Here is a 22,221-nt window from a genome sequence, read left to right on the forward strand (position 1 = left end):
ACACACACTCAGCCACACGCATCACTCCAACACACACAACTCAACACTCCTCAGCAGGGCCGGCTCCAGGCATAAGCGAACTCAGTCGGGGTGTCAACTTCCTGTTGAGAGTTAGAATAGTAGAATACACAAGGTGCAAGTTCGAAATGTGGTTGTGGATCAGCAATTTTTCTGTTGTTTTGTCAGCCACTGACAGTTACTCAATTATCCATGTCAACCACCTCCACCTCAGCCTCAACAGCACTTCTCACAGTCAGAGCCTGGCCTGGACTGGCCTGGACTGGCCTGGACTGGCCTAGACTGGCCTGGACTGGCCTAGACTGGCCTGGCCTACACTGACCTAGACTGGCCTAGTGTCCTGGACTGGCCTAGACTGGCCTAAACTGCCTAGAATGGCCTATACTACTGGCCTAGACTGGCCTGGACTGACCTAGACTGGCCTAGACTGGCCTAGACTGGCTCTAGACTGGCCTAGACTGGCCTAGACTACAACACAGTGGGTTAGATCAGATCTGTCTAGACTACAACACAGTGGGTTAGATCAGATCTGTCTAGACTACAACACAGTGCGTTAGATCAGGTCTGTCTAGACTACAACACAGTGGGTTAGATCAGGTCTGTCTAGACTACAACACAGTGGGTTAGATCAGGTCTGTCTAGACTACAACACAGTGGGTTAGATCAGGTCTGTCTAGACTACAACACAGTGGGTTAGATCAGGTCTGTCTAGACTACAACACAGTGGGTTAGATCAGGTCTGTCTAGACTACAACATAGTGGGTTAGATCAGGTCTGTCTAGACTACAACACAGTGGGTTAGATCAGGTCTGTCTAGACTACAACACAGTGGGTTAGATCAGGTCTGTCTAGACTACAACACAGTGGGTTAGATCAGGTCTGTCTAGACTACAACATAGTGGGTTAGATCAGGTCTGTCTAGACTACAACACAGTGGGTTAGATCAGGTCTGTCTAGACTACAACACAGTGGGTTAGATCAGGTCTGTCTAGACTACAACACAGTGGGTTAGATCAGGTCTGTCTAGACTACAACACAGTGGGTTAGATCAGGTCTGTCTAGACTACAACACAGTGGGTTAGATCAGGTCTTAGAATTATAAGTGAAATAATCTGTCTGTAAACAATTGTTGGAAAAATGACTTGTGTCATGCATAAAGTAGATGTCCTAACCAACTTGCCAAAACTATAGTTTGTTAACAATAAATTTGTGGAGTGGTTGAAAAACGATTTGAATGACTCCAACCTAAGTGTATGTAAACTTCCGACTTCAACTGTATCTGTTGCTTATAACAAAGCATCATTAGATGTGTATTTACTGTCTAGACCCCTTACTAAATGTACACTACACCTAACAGATAAAAAGCAGTCTCATCACATCACTCACATCCCCCAGACTGCTGACATGGACATCTTCCATGTGGCTCTACTGTCTGAGGAAGTCATCTGACCCTGACAGGCCACCATAACACCTCCCCATTCAGCCTTCAACCTGTCAATCAACACCCAGTTCTGGGGCCCCTCCCCTGCGATAGTGGGAGCCAATCAGGCTGGGCAGCTGTCCGCCTATCTTCCACCACTCAATCATAGCAGCCAATCTCATGTCCTGAGCCACGTTCCCACAAAAGCCAGAGCAGAGACCCAGGCAGTGGAATGTGACTGCCCCATCCACCACTGTCTGCTCTGCACTGCACTGCAGACCCACTAATGTGCATGTCTGGGGCTGGGGGAAGGGGTATAGGGCTGGGAGGTGAGGTGAGGCTGGGGCTGGGGCTGTGGCTGGGGCTGAGGGTTGGGGCTGATGTTGCCTGGCTCCATGCCAGCCAAACGTCAGGGGAGTGGGGGAATAGAGGGGTGGAGGGAGAAGAGACGGGGGAGTGGATAGCTTCCAGTCTCCCCTCCACTCACACAGAAGAGAGAGAGTCTGCCTGGCCTCGGGGCCCAGCAAAGTGCTCATTTATCAGCCCTGTATTGTGAGAGGACTCCAGCTGGCAGGGCCTCCTCTGCTATCTATCTGGCTTTTAACTGAATTAACCTCCATCAGGAGGAGAGGAGAGGCCGCAGGCTGCCTCCCGAACGGCACCAAATAGTATATTTATAGTGCACGAGGGCCCAAGTCACAATAAGTGCACTCTAAAGGAATAGGGTGCCATCTGGGACACAGATCCAGTGTGTCACAGTCAGGCAGCGTACTGTAGCTAGTAGAGGCAGGTCAGAGAGACAGGGGCCGCTCTCAAGGTTAAAACACAGTGCTAGCTACACCGACACACACAGCCCGTAACCATAACAACAGACACACTCACTACAGAGAGAGTTGAACTCCCGGAACTCACAATCAAGCAGTACATTGTACCAGCCACAGCTGAGGGTAGCCACACAGCAGAGAAGAGAAGCACTGATGGTGGTACGTAACAATGGACTTCACCTACGATACAGTCGGTCTGAGCTGAAGTTCTACAACACAAAGAGCAGTTCCACTGCACATGACACTACTAAACAATGGTCTGTAGGATTAAAAAACAAAGCATCTAAGAGAACCAGGCAGGGATCTGGGAACCAGGCAGGGATCTGGGAACCAGGCAGGGATCTGGGAACCAGGCAGGGATCTGGGGACCAGGCAGGTATCTGGGAACCAGGCAGGGATCTGGGAACCAGGCAGGGATCTGGGAACCAGGCAGGGATCTGGGAACCAGGCAGGGATCTGGGAACCAGGCAGGGATCTGGGAACCAGGCAGGGATCTGTGAAACTGGAACCAATCAACCTATCAAGTATTACAACAAACAAAGCAACTCTGTCGCAAACGAGAAGAGAGAGAGAAAGAGAGAGAAAGATATAGAAAGAGAGAGAAATATAGAGATAGAGATAAAGAGAGAGGAAGATAAAGAAAGATTCCCTCACCGTGATACAGGCCAGGTTCCCACTCTTCTACTCACTGGTTTCATCTGACACAACTGAATGACTTAGCTCAAACTGTCCCAGATCTAACTCAGCTCCACTAAGCTGAGCCCAAACTTATGGCCCTGGCTGGCTGCATTCATACCCACAGTGACGCAAATGGACAGACCGACGGGCCTTCCACGGTGATGATCATCAGCAGGCTTGTGGTTACGTCCCAAATGGCACACTATTCCCTATATAGTGCACTACTTTTGACCAGAGCCCTACAGACCCTGATCAAAAGTAGTGCACTGTAAAGGGAATAGGGTGCCATTGGGGACGTAACCACTGTCTATCCCAAACCCCTTCATCATGACCTCTAATGTACTTTAACACATGGTTGTGTTTGGCTCAGACTGTGCTCATCACCCAGACTTAACCACCACCTGCATTAACCTGTAATAACACACACACGTTGGTTTCTCTCTCTCCCCGCGGCTACATGTAGCCAGGCCACAGAACAGTCATTATGTCAGTGCAGGTGTTGGCCTGTAGTGTTGGTAGTAGGCCTAGTGTTCTGACAGCAGAGGATGGTATACAGTGTGGAGGAAGAGGACAGCAGTCTGGTGTTTAGATGTACCAACCCTGTCTCAACCTATCAGCCATATAATAAATCAACAAAAAGAGCTGGTAAGATGGAAAAGTAATGATAACTAACGATATAATCACCATTTATTAGGTAGTAATGACACAGGTTGTCAAGGTTTATTTGTCTTTTACCATTCAATGTTCCACATTGATAAAATGCTGCCACATAGATTAAACATAAAACCTCAGCTACTGGACTGAAGATGCTTTCTCCCAGAGGGAAGAAGCCATTTACTGTCTGACCTCTAAACCCTGACCTCTGACCTCCTGACCTCCTGTATCACCCATCCCCCCCTCCTCTCATTAATGTGGTGTCATTAATGATATTTATTAAGGCTGTCTTCCTATTTGACACCCTCTCAGTCGGCCCGGTGTGACTGATGTCCGTGTGAGTGCTCTGGCCAAGTCCTGAACAGCCACTCAGGTTTCCCCTGTTCCCTCCCTGGCCTGGCCAGATGACTTCATCACTATTAACCCCGAGAGGAGAACGCCAGAGCGGGGAAGAACAGGGACAAGTGGGAAGAGATGGAGCCTGGGCCGGGATGAGTCAATCAAACCCGATCAGGTCAGGAGGACACACTTTCATTCCTCTTAAGAGTGGAGCAGAGGGCTCTCTGGGGACCTGAGGCCCTTTGGAGTCGCCCGAGTCATCACTAGTTAGAGAACATTGAACCTAACCTAACCAGGCCTGTATGTGGAGTTACAGAACATTGAACCTAACCAGGCCTGTATGTGGAATAACAGAACATTGAACCTAACCAGGCCTGTATGTGGAGTTACAGAACATTGAACCTAACCAGGCCTGTATGTGGAGTTACAGAACATTGAACCTAACCAGGCCTGTATGTGGAGTTACAGAACATTGAACCTAACCAGGCCTGTATGTGGAGTTACAGAACATTGAACCTAACCAGGCCTGTATGTGGAGTTACAGAACATTGAACCTAACCAGGCCTGTATGTAGAGTCACTTTTAAAGTGGGAAAGAAATATTATCCGGGGCTTTAAATGGAGAGACCTCTCAAATGGCATCCTATTCCCTATATAGTGCACTACTTCTGGTCATAAATAGTGCCCTATATATGGAATAGGGGGCCATTTGGGACACACAGCCTCTACGTACGGATAAGAGAGTGAACAGCTATATTAAAACCCTGGTTTGTTTCAATACCCTACATCATGTCAGTCTCTTCTGGTCAGGCATGTTCAGCCAGCTAGCGTGTATACTCTGTACTGTACTTCTGCTAACAGGATTTATAATGAGGTTATACATCTAAAGCCTTAACTTTCCTGAAAACAGACCCTTCTAACTCTCCTCCCCCCAGCCCCTAAAAACCACAGCATGGGTTCTCTGTCTGCTGCAGCTATAGAAGGGAGGGGGAGAGTGTCAGTGAGCCCCAACCTCCCCTCCCCCAACACCTCCTCAACCTCCCCATCCCTCCCCCACCACCTCCTCAACCTCCGCCATCCCTCCCCCAACACCTCCTCAACCTCCCCCACCATTTCCTCAATCTCCCCCATCCCTCCCCCAACACCTCCTCAACCTCCCCCATCCCTCCCCCACCACCTCCTCAACCTCCCCCACCATTTCCTCAACCTCCCCCATCCCTCCCCCACCACCTCCTCAACCTCCTCAACCTCGGCCATCTCTCCCCCAACACCTCCTCAACCTCCCCATCCCTCCCCCAACACCTCCTCAACCTCCCCCACCACCTCCTCAACCTCCCCCACCATTTCCTCAACCTCCCCCATCCCTCCCCCACCACCTCCTCAACCTCCTCAACCTCCGCCATCTCTCCCCCAACACCTCCTCAACCTCCCCATCCCTCCCCCAACACCTCCTCAACCTCCCCCAACACCTCCTCAACCTCCCCCACCCTTCCCCCACCACCTCCTTAACCTCCGCCATCCCTCCCCCAACACCTCCTCAACCTCCCCATATCTCCCCCAACACCTCCTCAACCTCCCCATCCCTCCTCCACCACCTCCGCAACCTCCCCCATCTCTCCCCCAACACCTCCTCAACCTCCCCCACCATTTCCTCAATCTCCCCCATCCCTTCCCCAACACCTCTTCAACCTCCCCCAACACCTCCTCAACCTCCCCCATCCCTCCCCCACCACCTCCTCAACCTCCCCCACCATTTCCTCAACCTCCCCCATCCCTCCCCCACCACCTCCTCAACCTCCTCAACCTCCGCCATCTCTCCCCCAACACCTCCTCAACCTCCTCAACCTCCGCCATCTCTCCCCCAACACCTCCTCAACCTCCCCATCCCTCCCCCAACACCTCCTCAACCTCCCCCAACACCTCCTCAACCTCCCCCACCCTTCCCCCACCACCTCCTCAACCTCCGCCATCCCTCCCCCAACACCTCCTCAACCTCCCCATATCTCCCCCAACACCTCCTCAACCTCCCCATCCCTCCCCCACCACCTCCGCAACCTCCCCCATCTCTCCCCCAACACCTCCTCAACCTCCCCCACCATTTCCTCAATCTCCCCCATCCCTCCCCCAACACCTCCTCAACCTCCCCAACACCTCCTCAACCTCCCCTATCCCTCCCCCACCATCTCCTCAACCTCCCCCACCATTTCCTCAACCTCCCCATCCCTCCCCCACCACCTCCTCAACCTCCTCAACCTCCGCCATCTCTCCCCCAACACCTCCTCAACCTCCCCATCCCTCCCCCAACACCTCCTCAACCTCCCCCATCCCTCCCCCACCACCTCCTCAACCTCCCCCACCATTTCCTCAACCTCCCCCATCCCTCCCCCACCACCTCCTCAACCTCCTCAACCTCCGCCATGCTCCCCCAACACCTCCTCAACCTCCCCCAACACCTCCTCAACCTCCCCCACCCTTCCCCCCACCACCTCCTCAACCTCCGCCATCCCTCCCCCCAACACCTCCTCAACCTCCCCATATCTCCCCCAACACCTCCTCAACCTCCCCATCCCTCCCCCACCACCTCCACAACCTCCCCCACCCCTCCCCAACACCTCCTCAACCTCCCCCACCCCTCCCCCACCACCTCCTCAAGCTCCCCCACCCCTCCACCAACACCTCCTCAACCTCCCCATCCCTCCCCCAACACCTCCTCAACCTCCCCATCCCTCCCCCAACACCTCCTCAACCTCCCCCACCCTTCCCCCAACACCTCCTCAACCTCCCCCAACACCTCCTCAACCTCCCCACCCTTCCCCCAACACCTCCTCAACCTCCCCCACCATTTCCTCAACCTCCCCATCCCTCCCCCACCACCTCCTCAACCTCCTCAACCTCCGCCATCTCTCCCCCAACACCTCCTTAACCTCCCCATCCCTCCCCCAACACCTCCTCAACCTCCCCCAACACCTCCTCAACCTCCCCCACCCTTCTCCCACCACCTCCTCAACCTCCGCCATCCCTCCCCCAACACCTCCTCAACCTCCCCATATCTCCCCCAACACCTCCTCAACCTCCCCATCCCTCCCCCACCACCTCCGCAACCTCCCCCATCTCTCCCCCAACACCTCCTCAACCTCCCCCACCATTTCCTCAATCTCCCCCATCCCTCCCCCAACACCTCCTCAACCTCCCCAACACCTCCTCAACCTCCCCTATCCCTCCCCCACCACCTCCTCAACCTCCGCCATCTCTCCCCCAACACCTCCTCAACCTCCCCATCCCTCCCCCAACACCTCCTCAACCTCCCCCATCCCTCCCCCACCACCTCCTCAACCTCCCCCACCATTTCCTCAACCTCCCCATCCCTCCCCCACCACCTCCTCAACCTCCTCAACCTCCGCCATGCTCCCCCAACACCTCCTCAACCTCCCCCAACACCTCCTCAACCTCCCCCACCCTTCCCCCACCACCTCCTCAACCTCCGCCATCCCTCCCCCAACACCTCCTCAACCTCCCCATATCTCCCCCAACACCTCCTCAACCTCCCCATCCCTCCCCCACCACCTCCACAACCTCCCCCATCTCTCCCCCAACACCTCCTCAACCTACACCATCCCTCCCCCACCATTTCCTCAACCACCCCCACCCCTCCCCCAACACCTCCTCAACCTCCCCCACCCCTCCCCCACCACCTCCTCAAGCTCCCCCACCCCTCCACCAACACCTCCTCAACCTCCCCATCCCTCCCCCAACACCTCCTCAACCTCCCCATCCCTCCCCCAACACCTCCTCAACCTCCCCCACCCTTCCCCCAACACCTCCTCAACCTCCCCCCAACACCTCCTCAACCTCCCCCCACCCTTCCCCCACCACCTCCTCAACCTCCGCCATCCCTCCCCCAACACCTCCTCAACCTCCCCATATCTCCCCCAACACCTCCTCAACCTCCCCATCCCTCCCCCACCACCTCCGCAACCTCCCCATCTCTCCCCCAACACCTCCTCAACCTACACCATCCCTCCCCCACCATTTCCTCAACCACCCCCACCCCCAACACGTCCTCAACCTCCCCATCCCTCCCCCAACACCTTCTCAACCTCCCCCACCCCTCCCCCACCACCTCCTCAAGCTCCCCCACCCCTCCACCAACACCTCCTCAACCTCCCCATCCCTCCCCCAACACCTCCTCAACCTCCCCCACCCATCCCCCAACACCTCCTCAACCTCCCCCATCCCTCCCCCAACACCTCCTCAACCTCCCCCACCCTTCCCCCAACACCTCCTCAACCTCCCCCATCCCTCCCCCAACACCTCCTCAAGCTCCCCATCCCCCCCCACATCAGGAGGCAGGAGGCAGACAGACAGTCTGTTGGAAAGTAGTGGGAGTCTCTCTGTACTGTAACTAGAGTCACTCCTTCCTTCCCTTCCCCCACTGGGCCGAGCCGGGTACAGTCTCCTTGTGGCTCCAGATGAGAGAGAGAGGGAGAGAGGGAGAGAGAGAGAGGGAGAGAGAGAGAGAGCGAGAGAGAGACGGACGGACTTTTGGTCACTACATGACGGACTGGTGGTCATGTAGTTCATATAAAAAATGGACGGACGGACGGAGAGAGAGAGAGAGAGAGAGTGAGAGGCAGAGAGAGACAGACAGACAGACAGACAGACTGACAGACAGACGGAGAGAGAGAGCGAAGATAGGCGAAGATGGGCTGTTCTGCCAGGCCCAGACGACCACATTGGTGCTCAGGGCAGGCAGCGAGATGCACACACACCCACAGATGCACACACACCCACCGACACAGTCACACACACACACAGCAGGCTAAACATACACTTGGCAGCCTCTCCCTCTGCCTCTTTCTCCCTCCCTCTCTCTTTCCTCCCTGTCAGTCTAATGGATTGGCCTTTCTGCCTCCACTCTACATCCCCACTGGTTCCTCTTGTAAAGCAGGGCTCTGTGGACCAGCCGACCGGGTTATTACTACAAAACCCCAGCCTCTGGGGGGAGAGAGGGAGAGGAAGACAGACAGATAAGGAGAGAGAGCTGGAGAGAGAGAAAGAGAGAGCGAGATAGAGGGGGAGGAAGGGAGGGCGAGAGAGAGAGAGGGGAGGAAGGGAGGGCGAGAGAGAGAGAGAGATAGAGGGGGAGGAAGGGAGGGCGAGAGAGAGAGAGATAGAGAGAGAGGGGGAGGAAGAGAGGGAGAGAGATAGAGAGAGAGGGGGAGGAAGGGAGGGTGAGAGAGAGAGAGATATAGAGAGAGAGGGGGAGGGAGAGAGATAGAGAGAGAGGGGGAGGAAGAGAGGGCGAGAGAGAGAGATAGAGAGAGGGGGGGGAGGAAGAGAGGGCGAGAGAGAGAGGGGGAGGTATGATCACAGGAGCACAGTCAGGAACAAAGTGCCTGGGCTAATCTAATGTTAGAGGCAAATTGAGACAAAAGGCACCTTGCTGCAGCTATTTCAGATAGAGAGTAGAAGGGATGTGGAAAGTAGTGCTTCCAAAATCATTCATCTGAATCATAAATTCAAATATTTATTTGACAGTTTGTATTAATAGACTTTGATAAAGTTTCTGTTTATCAGACATATACTGAACACAAATATAAACGCTATATGCAACAATTTCAAAGATTTTACTGAGTTACAGTTTATATAAGGAAATCAGTCCATTTGAATTCATCAGGCCCTAATCTATAGATTTCACATGACTGGAAATACAGATAAGCATCTGTTGGCCACAGACACCTTAAAAAAAGGGTAGGGGAACATGGGAAACATGGGACCAACACTTTACATGTTGCGTTTATATTTTTGTTCAGTGTGGTTACACAGGTCGCTAGAATAACAGATCACTTTCCCTAGCTGTGTTGTCGTCTTTACCATGGCTGAAACAGAATGGTTAACAACTGGGTGAACTGTTGAATGGTTAACAACTGGGTCAACTGTTGAATGGTTAACAACTGGGTCAACTGTTGAATGGTTAACAACTGGGTCAACTGTTGAATGGTTAACAACTGGGTCAACTGTTGAATGGTTAACAACTGGGTCAACTGTTGAATGGTTAACAACTGGGTCAACTGTTGAATGGTTAACAACTGGGTGAACTGTTGAATGGTTAACAACTGGGTCAACTGTTGAATGGTTAACAACTGGGTCAACTGTTGAATGGTTAACAACTGGGTGAACTGTTGAATGGTTAACAACTGGGTCAACTGTTGAATGGTTAACAACTGGGTCAACTGTTGAATGGTTAACAACTGGGTGAACTGTTGAATGGTTAACAACTGGGTCAACTGTTGAATGGTTAACAACTGGGTCAACTGTTGAATGGTTAACAACTGGGTCAACTGTTGAATGGTTAACAACTGGGTGAACTGTTGAATGGTTAACAACTGGGTCAACTGTTGAATGGTTAACAACTGGGTCAACTGTTGAATGGTTAACAACTGGGTCAACTGTTGAATGGTTAACAACTGGGTCAACTGTTGAATGGTTAACAACTGGGTGAACTGTTGAATGGTTAACAACTGGGTCAACTGTTGAATGGTTAACAACTGGGTCAACTGTTGAATGGTTAACAACTGGGTCAACTGTTGAATGGTTAACAACTGGGACAACTGTTGAATGGTTAACAACTGGGTCAACTGTTGAATGGTTAACAACTGGGTCAACTGTTGAATGGTTAACAACTGGGTCAACTGTTGAATGGTTAACAACTGGGTCAACTGTTGAATGGTTAACAACTGGGTCAACTGTTGAATGGTTAACAACTGGGTCAACTGTTGAATGGTTAACAACTGGGTCAACTGGGCTGGTGTTACCATATGGTTCTGATAACAAGAGAACCTGTCTGTCTGCCTCTGATTGGCTAACCACCGGAATGTACCTCTTTTTATTTTTCATTTTGTTACTTTTTCTCCCCAATCTCGTGGTGTCCAACTGGTAGTTACAGTCTTGTCTCGTCGCTGCAACTCCCGTACGGACTCAGGAGAGGCGAAGGTCGAGAGCCATGCGTCCTCCAAAACACGACCCAACCAAGCTGCACTGCTTCTTGACACAATGCCCATCCAACCCGGAATCCAGCCGCACCAATGTGTCGGAGGAAACACCGTACACCTGGCGACCGTGTCAGCGTGCACTGCGCCCGGCCCGCCACAGGAGTTGCTAGTGAGCGATGGGACAAGGACATCCCTGCCGGCCAAACCCTCCCCTAACCCGGACGACGCTGGGCCAATTATGCGCCGCCCCATGGGTCTCACAGAGCATGGACTCGAACCCAGAATCTCTAGTGGCACAGCTAGCACTGTGATGCAGTGTCTTAGACCACTGCCCCACTCGGGAGGCCCCTAGAATTGACTTCTAATTGTGTTTTCCTTCAGAATGTGTTTCTCTTGTCATTATGATCTAACATGTCACATGCTACATTTAGCTTTAGCATTTACGCTAACATTGGGAACCAAACCTGACAGAGTGGAGAGAGAGAGGTGACTTAACTGACACCCACAGCCATGAGGAAGTGATGTTACTGAGGCCAGAAAATGACAACACGTTAACAGGCAATGAATCTCATGGGAAATAGGAAGTCTGTACTAATGAGTGAATATATGACACTATGAGAGAAATGTTAACAGAAAGGGGTGTGTTTTCACAGATTGTTATTGAAGAGTTGCACTTAGAAAAGTGTAGATGAGAAACTGGTCAGAGAGGTTACATAAAGTGTTAGCCATCTACCCATCTGGTGTTGGCTGGCCGGCTGACTGGCTGGCTGGTTTACCCTGGCCTAGCCCTGCCGGAGGGGAGGGAGCCCTGGAGGCTAGTCCTGTCCCATTCACAGGCCCTGAACCGTACCCTGAATGCCTTCACACATACGCCTCCCATCAGCCTCAAATCAGCCTCCCATCAGCACAGCTAAAACAACACGCAGTCACCCAAAGACAAACACAGCAGACACACTGCTCTGCTCCGCCCCTGCCCTCCGCCCTACCGAGTCCCTCTCCCACACACATACACATGTTCACGCGTGAAAAAAACACACACACACACGCACACAGAGCGGAACACAAGTAGAAAAGAGGTGTTTTGAGCCATATTCCTATGCTTGTGAATATGACTGTAGCCCATGGTTGTGGGTGGGTCGTGACCCTACTCTAAGCCCCTGGTGTCAGCACCATGGTGGAGGGAGACACCCACCTCTCTAACTCCCTCCCTCTATCTCTCCCTTCCTTGTCAGGCCTCACCATAGATAAGCTGGCAGACACACACACTGTTAGTGTTTTAACCCTTCACTGTACATCCTCACCAAGCTCACATGTTCTGAGAAACTGTCTGTGGAGAAATACTGACGTTTGACAATGTAGAAGGATGCTAGTTGACCTGTAAGTCTGTATCCCTGTTAGTTCTCCTCCGTTATGCCTCACTTTACCCTGTACAGACACACACTGCAAGAGGCACTGTTTGTCTCAACACACACACACAGTGCAAAAGCACGCTCACGACACACACACACACACACACACACACACACACACACACACACACACACACACACACACAGTTTAACCCTACACACTAGCAGTCAGTCAGTTGTAACAGAACGGCTGCAGCAGTAGAGCTCACGTTCAGCTGTGTCCTTGGCTCACCGTCCCTCTCTCTCCAATGACATCACCCCCTGACAATGCCACCATTCATACAGATGTTGCTTTCAAAACCTGGAGATACACTCCTATTGTCTGCTGCTGGTATTCTTCTACAACACCACCCACGGTCTAGCCAGAGGTGCTGTCTGTCTGTCTGTCTGTCTGTCTGTCTGTCTGTCTGTCTGTCTGTCTCTCGCTCTCTCTCTCCATCTGTCTCTCTCTCTCTCTCTCTCTGTTCGTCTGTCTGTCTCTGTTTCTCTCTCTGTTTCTAACTGTAATGGTCGTCGTATGTAATGGACCAAGGCGCAGCGGGTTGAGTGCTCATCTTAACTTTATTTGAACACTTAATTAACAAAACGATCAAACGAACAGTGTTGCAGGCTAACACACAGCAGTACAACAACAACTTCCCACAAAGGGACAGGTGAAAACAGGCTACCTAAGTATGACACTCAATCAGCAACAACGATGTACAGCTGTTCCTGATTGAGAGCCATACCAGGCCAACACAAAGAAATACACAACATAGAAAACCATAGAAATACAAAACAAGAACATTATCCAAAAAACCCCGGAACACATAAATCAAACACCCCTCTTACATAAATACATATCCCATAAAACCCCGAACCACATAAAACAAATACCCCCTGCCACGTCCTGACCAAACTACAATAACCAATAACCCCTTATACTGGTCAGGACGTGACACTAACTCTCCATCTTTCTCTCTCTCTCTTTTTCTAACTCTCCATCTTTCTCTCTCTTGCTCTCTCGCTCTCATACCATTTAATGGTGTAAGTAGTTACAAATGACTTGACACAGTTAATCACTCAACATGGAGTGAAGGTGACTTGACACAGTTAATCACTCAACATGGAGTGAAGGTGACTTGACACAGTTAATCACTCAACATGGAGTGAAGGTGACTTGACACAGTTAATCACTCAACATGGAGTGAAGGTGACTTGACACAGTTAATCACTCAACATGGAGTGAAGGTGACTTGACACAGTTAATCACTCAACATGGAGTGAAGGTGACTTGACACAGTTAATCACTCAACATGGAGTGAAGATGACTTGACACAGTTAATCACTCAACATGGAGTGAAAATGACTTGACACAGTTAATCACTCAACATGGAGTGAAAATGACTTGACACAGTTAATCACTCAACATGGAGTGAAAATGACTTGACACAGTTAATCACTCAACATGGAGTGAAGGTGGAAATTGCCTCTTCTTTCTTGACCTCATTGAACAACTCTGTAAATATGACTCTCTCGTACACTTGTTATTTCTGACCTACATATTTGATGTATTTTGCAGAATTCAGTACAACAAGTACTTCAATGGTCAAATAAAACTATAGTTTGGCCGGGTTTAAAACAATATACAAGTTTAGTAGGATCATAAAACTAAAAATGTGATGATGAAGAGTTGAGGTGAAAAAATCCATCGACTCAAACTACAACTCTTGCATCAGGATAGCTTTGATGGCTGGTCTTGGTGCATATTATGAAATGTTTCTTTAAGAGAAACTCTTTTTTCCCTCCTCAAGTAAAAAGGAGTACATTTAGAGCGTGCCAAGGATGATGTCATGGCCCATCCAGTGCCAGGTCCGTGGCCAACAGAGCTGCAGTGTAGGAGCATATAGTATTGTTTACCTCATAAGAAACTCAGCACCAAGCCTGACGCTTAGTGACACATTTATTGTCCCTAGTAACAATGTAAACAATAGATAATTACCCAGATAATAAATAACACGTTTTTATACACGAGCTGCAGCTCAGAAGCAGAGCTTTTTAAATCTGTCCGCATTTTTCTAAACCAACTGAACGGCAGTTGGAAAGGAACGGGTGATAACAGCTTTACATTAAACAGATACTAACCCACGGTCGGAGACTACACCACTTTGAAATTGGAACCCGCTCACATTTGTGACTTATGTCCCGTGGTTGGCACACAGGGAGACATTGTGTAGAAGTTGATGAGGGTTTGTTGTGGCTCTTCCTGTCCACAGAAATGGAGCGAGAAAGACTTTCATCAAACAAACAATGACATCAAACCATCTAAAAAAATAGACTTTCAGAAATAGAATACTGTGTTTCGACAAACACAAACACACACACACAGCGTGTGTGCTCACTTGTACAACTATGTCAGCTGCTACTGAGCGAGTGGTGCAGGGCTGGACTGAGATCAGGGCTGAGGGAGAGTGCTGGCTATAGCCTGCTGAGCGAGTGGTGCAGGGCTGGACTGAGATCAGGGCTGAGGGAAAGTGCTGGCTATAGCCTGCTGAGCGAGTGGTGCAGGGCTGGACTGAGATCAGGGCTGTGAGGGAGAGTGCTGGCTATAGCCTGCTGAGCGAGTGGTGCAGGGCTGGACTGAGATCAGGGCTGTGAGGGAGAGTGCTGGCTATAGCCTGCTGAGCGAGTGGTGCAGGGCTGGACTGAGATCAGGCCTGTGAGGGAGAGTGCTGGCTATAGCCTGCTGAGCGAGTGGTGCAGGGGCTGGACTGAGATCAGGGCTGTGAGGGGAGAGTGCTGGCTATAGCCTGCTGAGCGAGTGTTGCAGGGCTGGACTGAGATCAGGGCTGAGGGAGAGTGCTGGCTATAGCCTGCTGAGCGAGTGGTGCAGAGCTGGACTGAGATCAGGGCTGTGAGGGAGAGTGCTGGCTATAGCCTGCTGAGCGAGTGGTGCAGGGCTGGACTGAGATCAGGGCTGAGGGAGAGTGCTGGCTATAGCCTGCTGAGCGAGTGGTGCAGGGCTGGACTGAGATCAGGGCTGAGGGAGAGTGCTGGCTATAGCCTGCTGAGCGAGTGGTGCAGGGCTGGACTGAGATCAGGGCTGAGGGAGAGTGCTGGCTATAGCCTGCTGAGCGAGTGGTGCAGGGCTGGACTGAGATCAGGGCCGAGGGAGAGTGCTGGCTATAGCCTGCTGAGCGAGTGTTGCAGGGGCTGGACTGAGATCAGGGCTGAGGGAGAGTGCTGGCTATAGCCTGCTGAGCGAGTGGTGCAGGGCTGGACTGAGATCAGGGGCTGAGGGAGAGTGCTGGCTATAGCCTGCTGAGCGAGTGGTGCAGGGCTGGACTGAGATCAGGGCTGAGGGAGAGTGCTGGCTATAGCCTGCTGAGCGAGTGTTGCAGGGCTGGCCTGAGATCAGGGCTGAGGGAGAGTGCTGGCTATAGCCTGCTGAGCGAGTGGTGCAGGGCTGGACTGAGATCAGGGTTGAGGGAGAGTGCTGGCTATAGCCTGCTGAGCGAGTGGTGCAGGGCTGGACTGAGATCAGGGCTGTGAGGGAGAGTGCTGGCTATAGCCTGCTGAGCGAGTGTTGCAGGGGCTGGACTGAGATCAGGGCTGAGGGAGAGTGCTGGCTATAGCCTGCTGAGCGAGTGGTGCAGGGCTGGACTGAGATCAGTGGTGGGTCTAGGGTGGGTGGGTCTAGGGTGGCAGGTAAGGTGGAGGTGATATGATCCTTGACTAGTCTCTCAAAGCACTTCATGATGACAGAAGTGAGTGCTACAGGGCGATAGTCATTTAGTTCAGTTATCTTTTCCTTCTTGGGTACAGGAAGGAAAAGCCATCTTGAAGCATGTGGGGACAGCAGACTGGGATAGGGAGCGATGGAATATGTCCGTAAACACACCAGCCAGCTGGTCTGCGCATGCTCTGAGGACGCGGCTAGGGATGCCGTCTGGGCCAGCAGCCTTGCGAGGGTTAACACGTTTAAATGTCTTACTCACATCGGCCATGGAGGAGAGGGGGGGCTGCAGTCCTTGTTAGCGGTCTGTGTTGGTGGCACTGTATTATCCTCAAAGCAGGCAAAGAAGGTGTTTAGTTTGTCTGGAAGCAATACGTCAGTGTCCGTGACATGGCTGATTTTCTTTTTGTAGTCCGTAATTGCCTGTAGACCCTGCCACATACGTCTTGTGTCTGAGCCGTTGAATTGCGACTCCACTTTGTCCCTATACAGACATTTCACATTGTTTGATTGCCTTGCGGAGGGAATAAATATACTGTTTATATTCAGCCATATTCCCAGTCCTCTTTCCATGGTTAAATGCGGTGGTTCGCGCTTTCAGTTTTGCGCGAATGCTGCCATCCATCCATGGTTTTTGGTTAGGGTGGGTTTTAATATTCACAGTGGGTACAACATCTCCAATGCACTTCCTTATAAACTCACTCACCGAGTCAGCATATAGATCGACGTTATTCTCTGAAGCTGCCCGGAACATTTCCCAGTCCACGTGATCAAAACAATCTTGAAGTGTGGATTCCGATTGGTCAGACCAGCGTTGAATGGTTCTAGTCACGGGTACATCCTGTTTGAGTTTCTGCCTATAAGACGATAGGAGTAAGACAGAGTCGCGGTCGGATTTTCCGAAGGGAGGGCCTTATATGCATCGTGGAAGATAGAGTAGCAGTGGTCCAGTGTATTGCCCGCGAGAGTGCTGCAATCAATATGCTGACAGAATTTAGGTAGTCTTGTTCTCAAATTTGCTTTGTTAAAATCCCCAGCTACAATAAATGCAGCCTCAGGATATATGGTTTCCAGTTTACATAGAGTCCAGTGAAGTTCCTTGAGGGCTGTCGTGGTATCTGTATTCCTGGTCGTAATGTTGGTAAGTTGACGTCGCTCTTACATCCAATAGTTCTTCTTGGCTGTATGTAATAACACTTAAGATTTTCTGGGCTAACAATGTAAGAAATAATACATAAAAAAACGAAATAGTGCATAGTTTCCTAAGGACTTAGGAATCTCTGTCGACGCTATCTCGCCATCTTACAGTGACGGCGTACACCGGCCAAACCCGGACGATGCTGGGCCAGTTGTTTGCCGCCCTATGGGACTCCCAATCACGGCAGGTTGTGATACAGCCTGGAATCAAACCAGGGTGTCTGTAGTGACGCCTCAAGCACTGAGATGCAGTGGCTTAGACCACTGCACCACTCGGGAGCCCCACTGTATCAGCCCTCCCTATTTCCGACCTGCCTTCAGCCCTATATCAGCCCTCCCTGTATCAGCCCTCCCTGTATCAGCCCTCCCTATATCAGCCCTCCCTGTATCAGCCCTCCCTGTATCAGCCCTGTATCAGCCCTCCCTGTATCAGCCCTCCCTGTATCAGCCCTCCCTGTATCAGCCCTCCCTATATCAGCCCTCCCTGTATCAGCCCTGTATCAGCCCTCCCTGTATCAGCCCTCCCTATATCAGCCCTCCCTGTATCAGCCCTCCCTGTATCAGCCCTCCCTGTATCAGCCCTCCCTATATCCCCTCTGCCTTCAGCCCTCCCTGTATCAGCCCTCCCTGTATCAGCCCTCCCTGTATCAGCCCTCCCTGTATCAGCCCTGTATCAGCCCTCCCTGTATCAGCCCTCCCTATATCAGCCCTCCCTGTATCAGCCCTGTATCAGCCCTCCCTGTATCAGCCCTCCCTATATCCCCTCTGCCTTCAGCCCTCCCTGTATCAGCCCTGTATCAGCCCTCCCTGTATCAGCCCTCCCTGTATCAGCCCTCCCTATATCCCCTCTGCCTTCAGCCCTCCCTGTATCAGCCCTCCCTGTATCAGCCCTCCCTGTATCAGCCCTCCCTGTATCAGCCCTCCCTGTATCAGCCCTCCCTGTATCAGCCCTCCCTATATCCCCTCTGCCTTCAGCCCTCCCTGTATCAGCCCTCCCTGTATCAGCCCTCCCTATATCCCCTCTGTCTTCAGCCCTCCCTGTATCAGCCCTCCCTGTATCAGCCCTCCCTATATCCCCTCTGCCTTCAGCCCTCCCTGTATCAGCCCTCCCTGTATCAGTCCTCCCTATATCCCCTCTACCTTCAGCCCTCCCTGTATCAGCCCTCCCTGTATCAGCCCTCCCTATATCCCCTCTGCCTTCAGCCCTCCCTGTATCAGCCCTCCCTATATCCCCTCTGCCTTCAGCCCTCCCTGTATCAGTCCTCCCTGTATCAGCCCTCCCTATATCCCCTCTGTCTTCAGCCCTCCCTGTATCAGTCCTCCCTGTATCAGCCCTCCCTATATCCCCTCTGCCTTCAGCCCTCCCTGTATCAGCCCTCCCTGTATCAGCCCTCCCTGTATCAGCCCTCCCTATATCCCCTCTGTCTTCAGCCCTCCCTGTATCAGTCCTCCCTGTATCAGCCCTCCCTATATCCCCTCTGCCTTCAGCCCTCCCTGCAGCTCATTAACTATTTACACTAGAGACAGACAGAGACAGGTCTCCCTAGGCCTCCTAGCAGCTCAGCCCCACCGCAAAATCTATTAGCCGTCATTAGCCCCCCCAAGCCCCGGGCCCTCAGCAGCAGCACACACTCCCACTGGGCAGGAGAGGGTTAACTCCGCCAGGGGAGGCCTTCAGTTACCACAACACACATCTCTCTCTCCAGTATCTTTTATCAATTTCTGTCTTTCAAATTCTCTCTTTCTCACCCCCCCACTTGATCTCTCTCTCTCTCTCTCTCTCTCTCTCTCTCTCTCTCTCTCTCACTCACTCTCTCCCTCTCCCCCTCGCTCTCCCTCCCTCTCTCCCTCCCTCCCTCCCTCTCCCCCTCCCTCCATCTCTCTTAATGTAAATGTTCCTGTAGTGAGCGGCTGGGCCAGGGGTCTGAGGCTCTGAGGTTGTAAAGCTGGGGGGGTGTGGGGTTACAGTGAGGGAGATTTCCCATTGGCGGAAAGTCAACATGGTCCAGGGTAACGCGATTAGGGCTGGATCGAGTGCATCGCTGGGGACATATGGACCTGATCACGCCGCAGACACCCGATAGCACGGCCGTATTTATCGACTTGGCCCGGGTGCGGATATTACAGACACCAGAGATCCCATGAAACCCCTGTTCCCCCGCTTCCCCATCCCTCCCCCACTCCGTCCGTCAGTTCCTTATGAAAACCACGCTGGAGATCTGAGCCTGATAAGCCGATTAGCCTCTCACTCTCTGTCCACAATCATGGGATTCCATCAGGACCTTTCAAGATATCAGGGCCATTCAAATGTCAGGGCCCAAATCTCAAACCATCTGGTCATGAATAGAGTATGAATGAATAACTGACTGGTCAAGCAGCCTGTAGGTTAGTCTAGTAATGAAGCCTTGGTCATTTTCTGAGGACTGTCTGCTTGTGTTTATTAGTGGCCTTGGCATTTACAATTCAATTACAACGATAGGCGAGAGGGGGAAAATAAAAGGAAAAGATCTGGATGTCTGGATGGAGGCCAATGCAGAGATAAGACTAAAACACTAATATTGTCTTACTCCAGCGTGTTACCATAGGAACAGCAGGAGAGATGCAAAAGACTACAAAGATGATCAATCTAGAGAGAGAGAGCAGGAGGAAGAGGGACACGTAAGTGCCCTGAGAATGCACCCTCTCTCTCCCCCCTCTCTCTCCCTCTTTCTCTCTCCCTCCCTCTCCCTCTTTCCCGCTCTCTTCCTCTTTCTCTCTCTCCCGCTCTCTCTCCCCATCTCTCTCCCTCTCTCTCTCTCCCTCTTTCTCTCTCTCCCGCTCTCTCCCTCTCCCCATCCCTCTCTCTCTCTCCCTCTTTCTCACTCTCCCTCTTTCTCTCTCTCTCTCTCTCTCGTCTATCAGAGCAATCACTCTGCTAATGACCTCTCACTGTCTTTCTATCTCACCCTCCCTCTGTCTCTCTCTCTCTCTCCCTCCCATCGCTACTTCTCTCTGTCTTTCCTTCTCTCTTCCCTCTCTTTCTACCCCCCCTCTCAATCTCACCAACCTCAGTAATCAGTGGGCCATTAAACAAGTCAGGAGAGCAAACAGCACTTTATTCTGACCAGCCACTTGCCTTAGACCACCTCCTTCTGCCTCTCTCTGCCGCTCTCTCTCTCTGCCTCTCTCTTTCTCTCTCTCTCGCTCTGCCTCTCTCTCTCACTCTCTCTCTGCCTCCCTCTACCGCTCTCTCTCTCTCTGCCTATCTCTGTCTCTCTCTTTCTCTCTCTCTTTCTGCCTCTCTCTCTCTCTGCCTCTCTCTCTCACTCTCTCTCTGCCTCCCTCTACCGCTCTCTCTCTCTCTGCCTATCTCTGTCTCTCTCTTTCTCTCTCTCTTTCTGCCTCTCTCTCTCTCTGCCGCTCTCTCTCTCTGCCTCTCTCTTTCTCTCTCTCTCTCTGCCTCTCTCTTTCTCTCTCTCTCTCTCTGCCTCTCTCTCTCACTCTCTCTCTGCCTCCCTCTACCGCTCTCTCTCTCTCTGCCTATCTCTGTCTCTCTCTTTCTCTCTCTCTTTCTGCCTCTCTCTCTCTCTGCCTCTCTCTCTCACTCTCTCTCTGCCTCTCTCTTTCTCTCTCTCTCTCTGCCTCTCTCTCTCTGCCTCTGCCTCTCTCTGCTTCTTCTCTCGTTCCTCAACCCCCTCTCCTCCCTCTCTCCTTTCTTCTGTCATCTCCTATCTTCGCTCCTCTCCTCCCTCTCTTTTCCCTCTACCCCCTCTCCATTTCTCCCTCTCTCTCCCTCGCAGTCCTCCCTCTCTCTCAGCCTTCTCTCACTCCCCCTCCTCTCTCTAACTGCCTGCTTTGTGAGGGATGAGGTCATTCCGTTTCCATCCCGCTGTGTTAAACTAGTGCTAACAAGTTGCACAATTCCACAACATGTTCTGTACATTAAGATATACATCAGTCAGCCAGTCGGTGCAGTGCGGTGGGCAGCCCAGCCCAGCCACATAAAGGGCCTTTTATTCAGGCTCTCTGAGACTCCAGCGCTGCTCTGCTCTGCGCCTACAGGTTCAGACCTAGCAGCTTTGATTCCACACACACGCACGCACGCACGCACGCACGCACGCACGCACGCACGCACGCACGCACGCACGCACGCACACACACACACACACACACACACACACACACACACACACACACACACACACACACACACACACACACACACACACACACACACAAAATGATGAAATCCGCACGGAGACTTTAAAACAAGCGCAGCTTTTTGTTGGCACGGCCAAGTGGAAAAGAGAACGGTATAAAACATTGAGCATGTATCTGTGTGTGGAAGGGTGTGTGTGTGTGTTTTTATTATTCAGGTGTATTTAGTGTGTGTATGTGTGTGTTGGTGAGGATTGAGACTCACCAGTTTGGCCTCAGAGTGCATGGAGGGTCCGTGAGGAGAGGAACAGGAGCTGGGATGGTTGGGGCCCTGCATACCCATCATACTGGAACACATAGACATCTGCCTCTCCATCTGAGGACCACAACAATATATCACACTACGGCAACACACACACACACACACACACACACACACACACACACACACACTTATCAAGGAGACATGTGGTGTGTGTGTCTGACAAAGACAGTGCTATTAACAGACACACACCCTGGTAGTAGCTTCCTGTTTTAACTCCCTCACTGCTGGGCTAGCTTCCTGTTTTAATTCCCTCACTGCTGGGCTGGCTTCCTGTTTTAATTCCCTCACTGCTGGGCTAGCTTCCTGTTTTAATTCCCTCACTGCTGGGCTGGCTTCCTGTTTTAATTCCCTCACTGCTGGGCTAGCTTCCTGTTTTAATTCCCTCACTGCTGGGCTGGCTTCCTGTTTTAACTCCCTCACTACTGGGCTGGCTTCCTGTTTTAACTCCCTCACTGCTGGGCTGGCTTCCTGTTTTAACTCCCTCACTGCTGGGCTGGCTTCCTGTTTTAACTCC

The 22,221-nt window shown here is 51.8% G+C and overlaps 1 protein-coding gene across 5 annotated transcripts in view; it reads right to left on the reverse strand.

Moving 5' to 3' along the window:
• LOC106573409 (cyclic AMP-responsive element-binding protein 5) overlaps positions 1-22,221 on the reverse strand; it is an 88,687-nt gene that overhangs the window by 15,331 nt on the left and 51,135 nt on the right. For all 5 annotated transcript variants that reach the window (XM_045719192.1, XM_045719191.1, XM_045719190.1 and 2 more), the window contains one exon: positions 21,648-21,758. In XM_045719192.1, coding sequence (XP_045575148.1) covers positions 21,648-21,758 — 111 coding nt within the window. The remainder of the gene's footprint in view (positions 1-21,647; positions 21,759-22,221) is intronic.

Source organism: Salmo salar, chromosome ssa05 (genome assembly GCF_905237065.1).
Source record: "Salmo salar chromosome ssa05, Ssal_v3.1, whole genome shotgun sequence".
Taxonomy (NCBI): domain Eukaryota; kingdom Metazoa; phylum Chordata; class Actinopteri; order Salmoniformes; family Salmonidae; genus Salmo; species Salmo salar.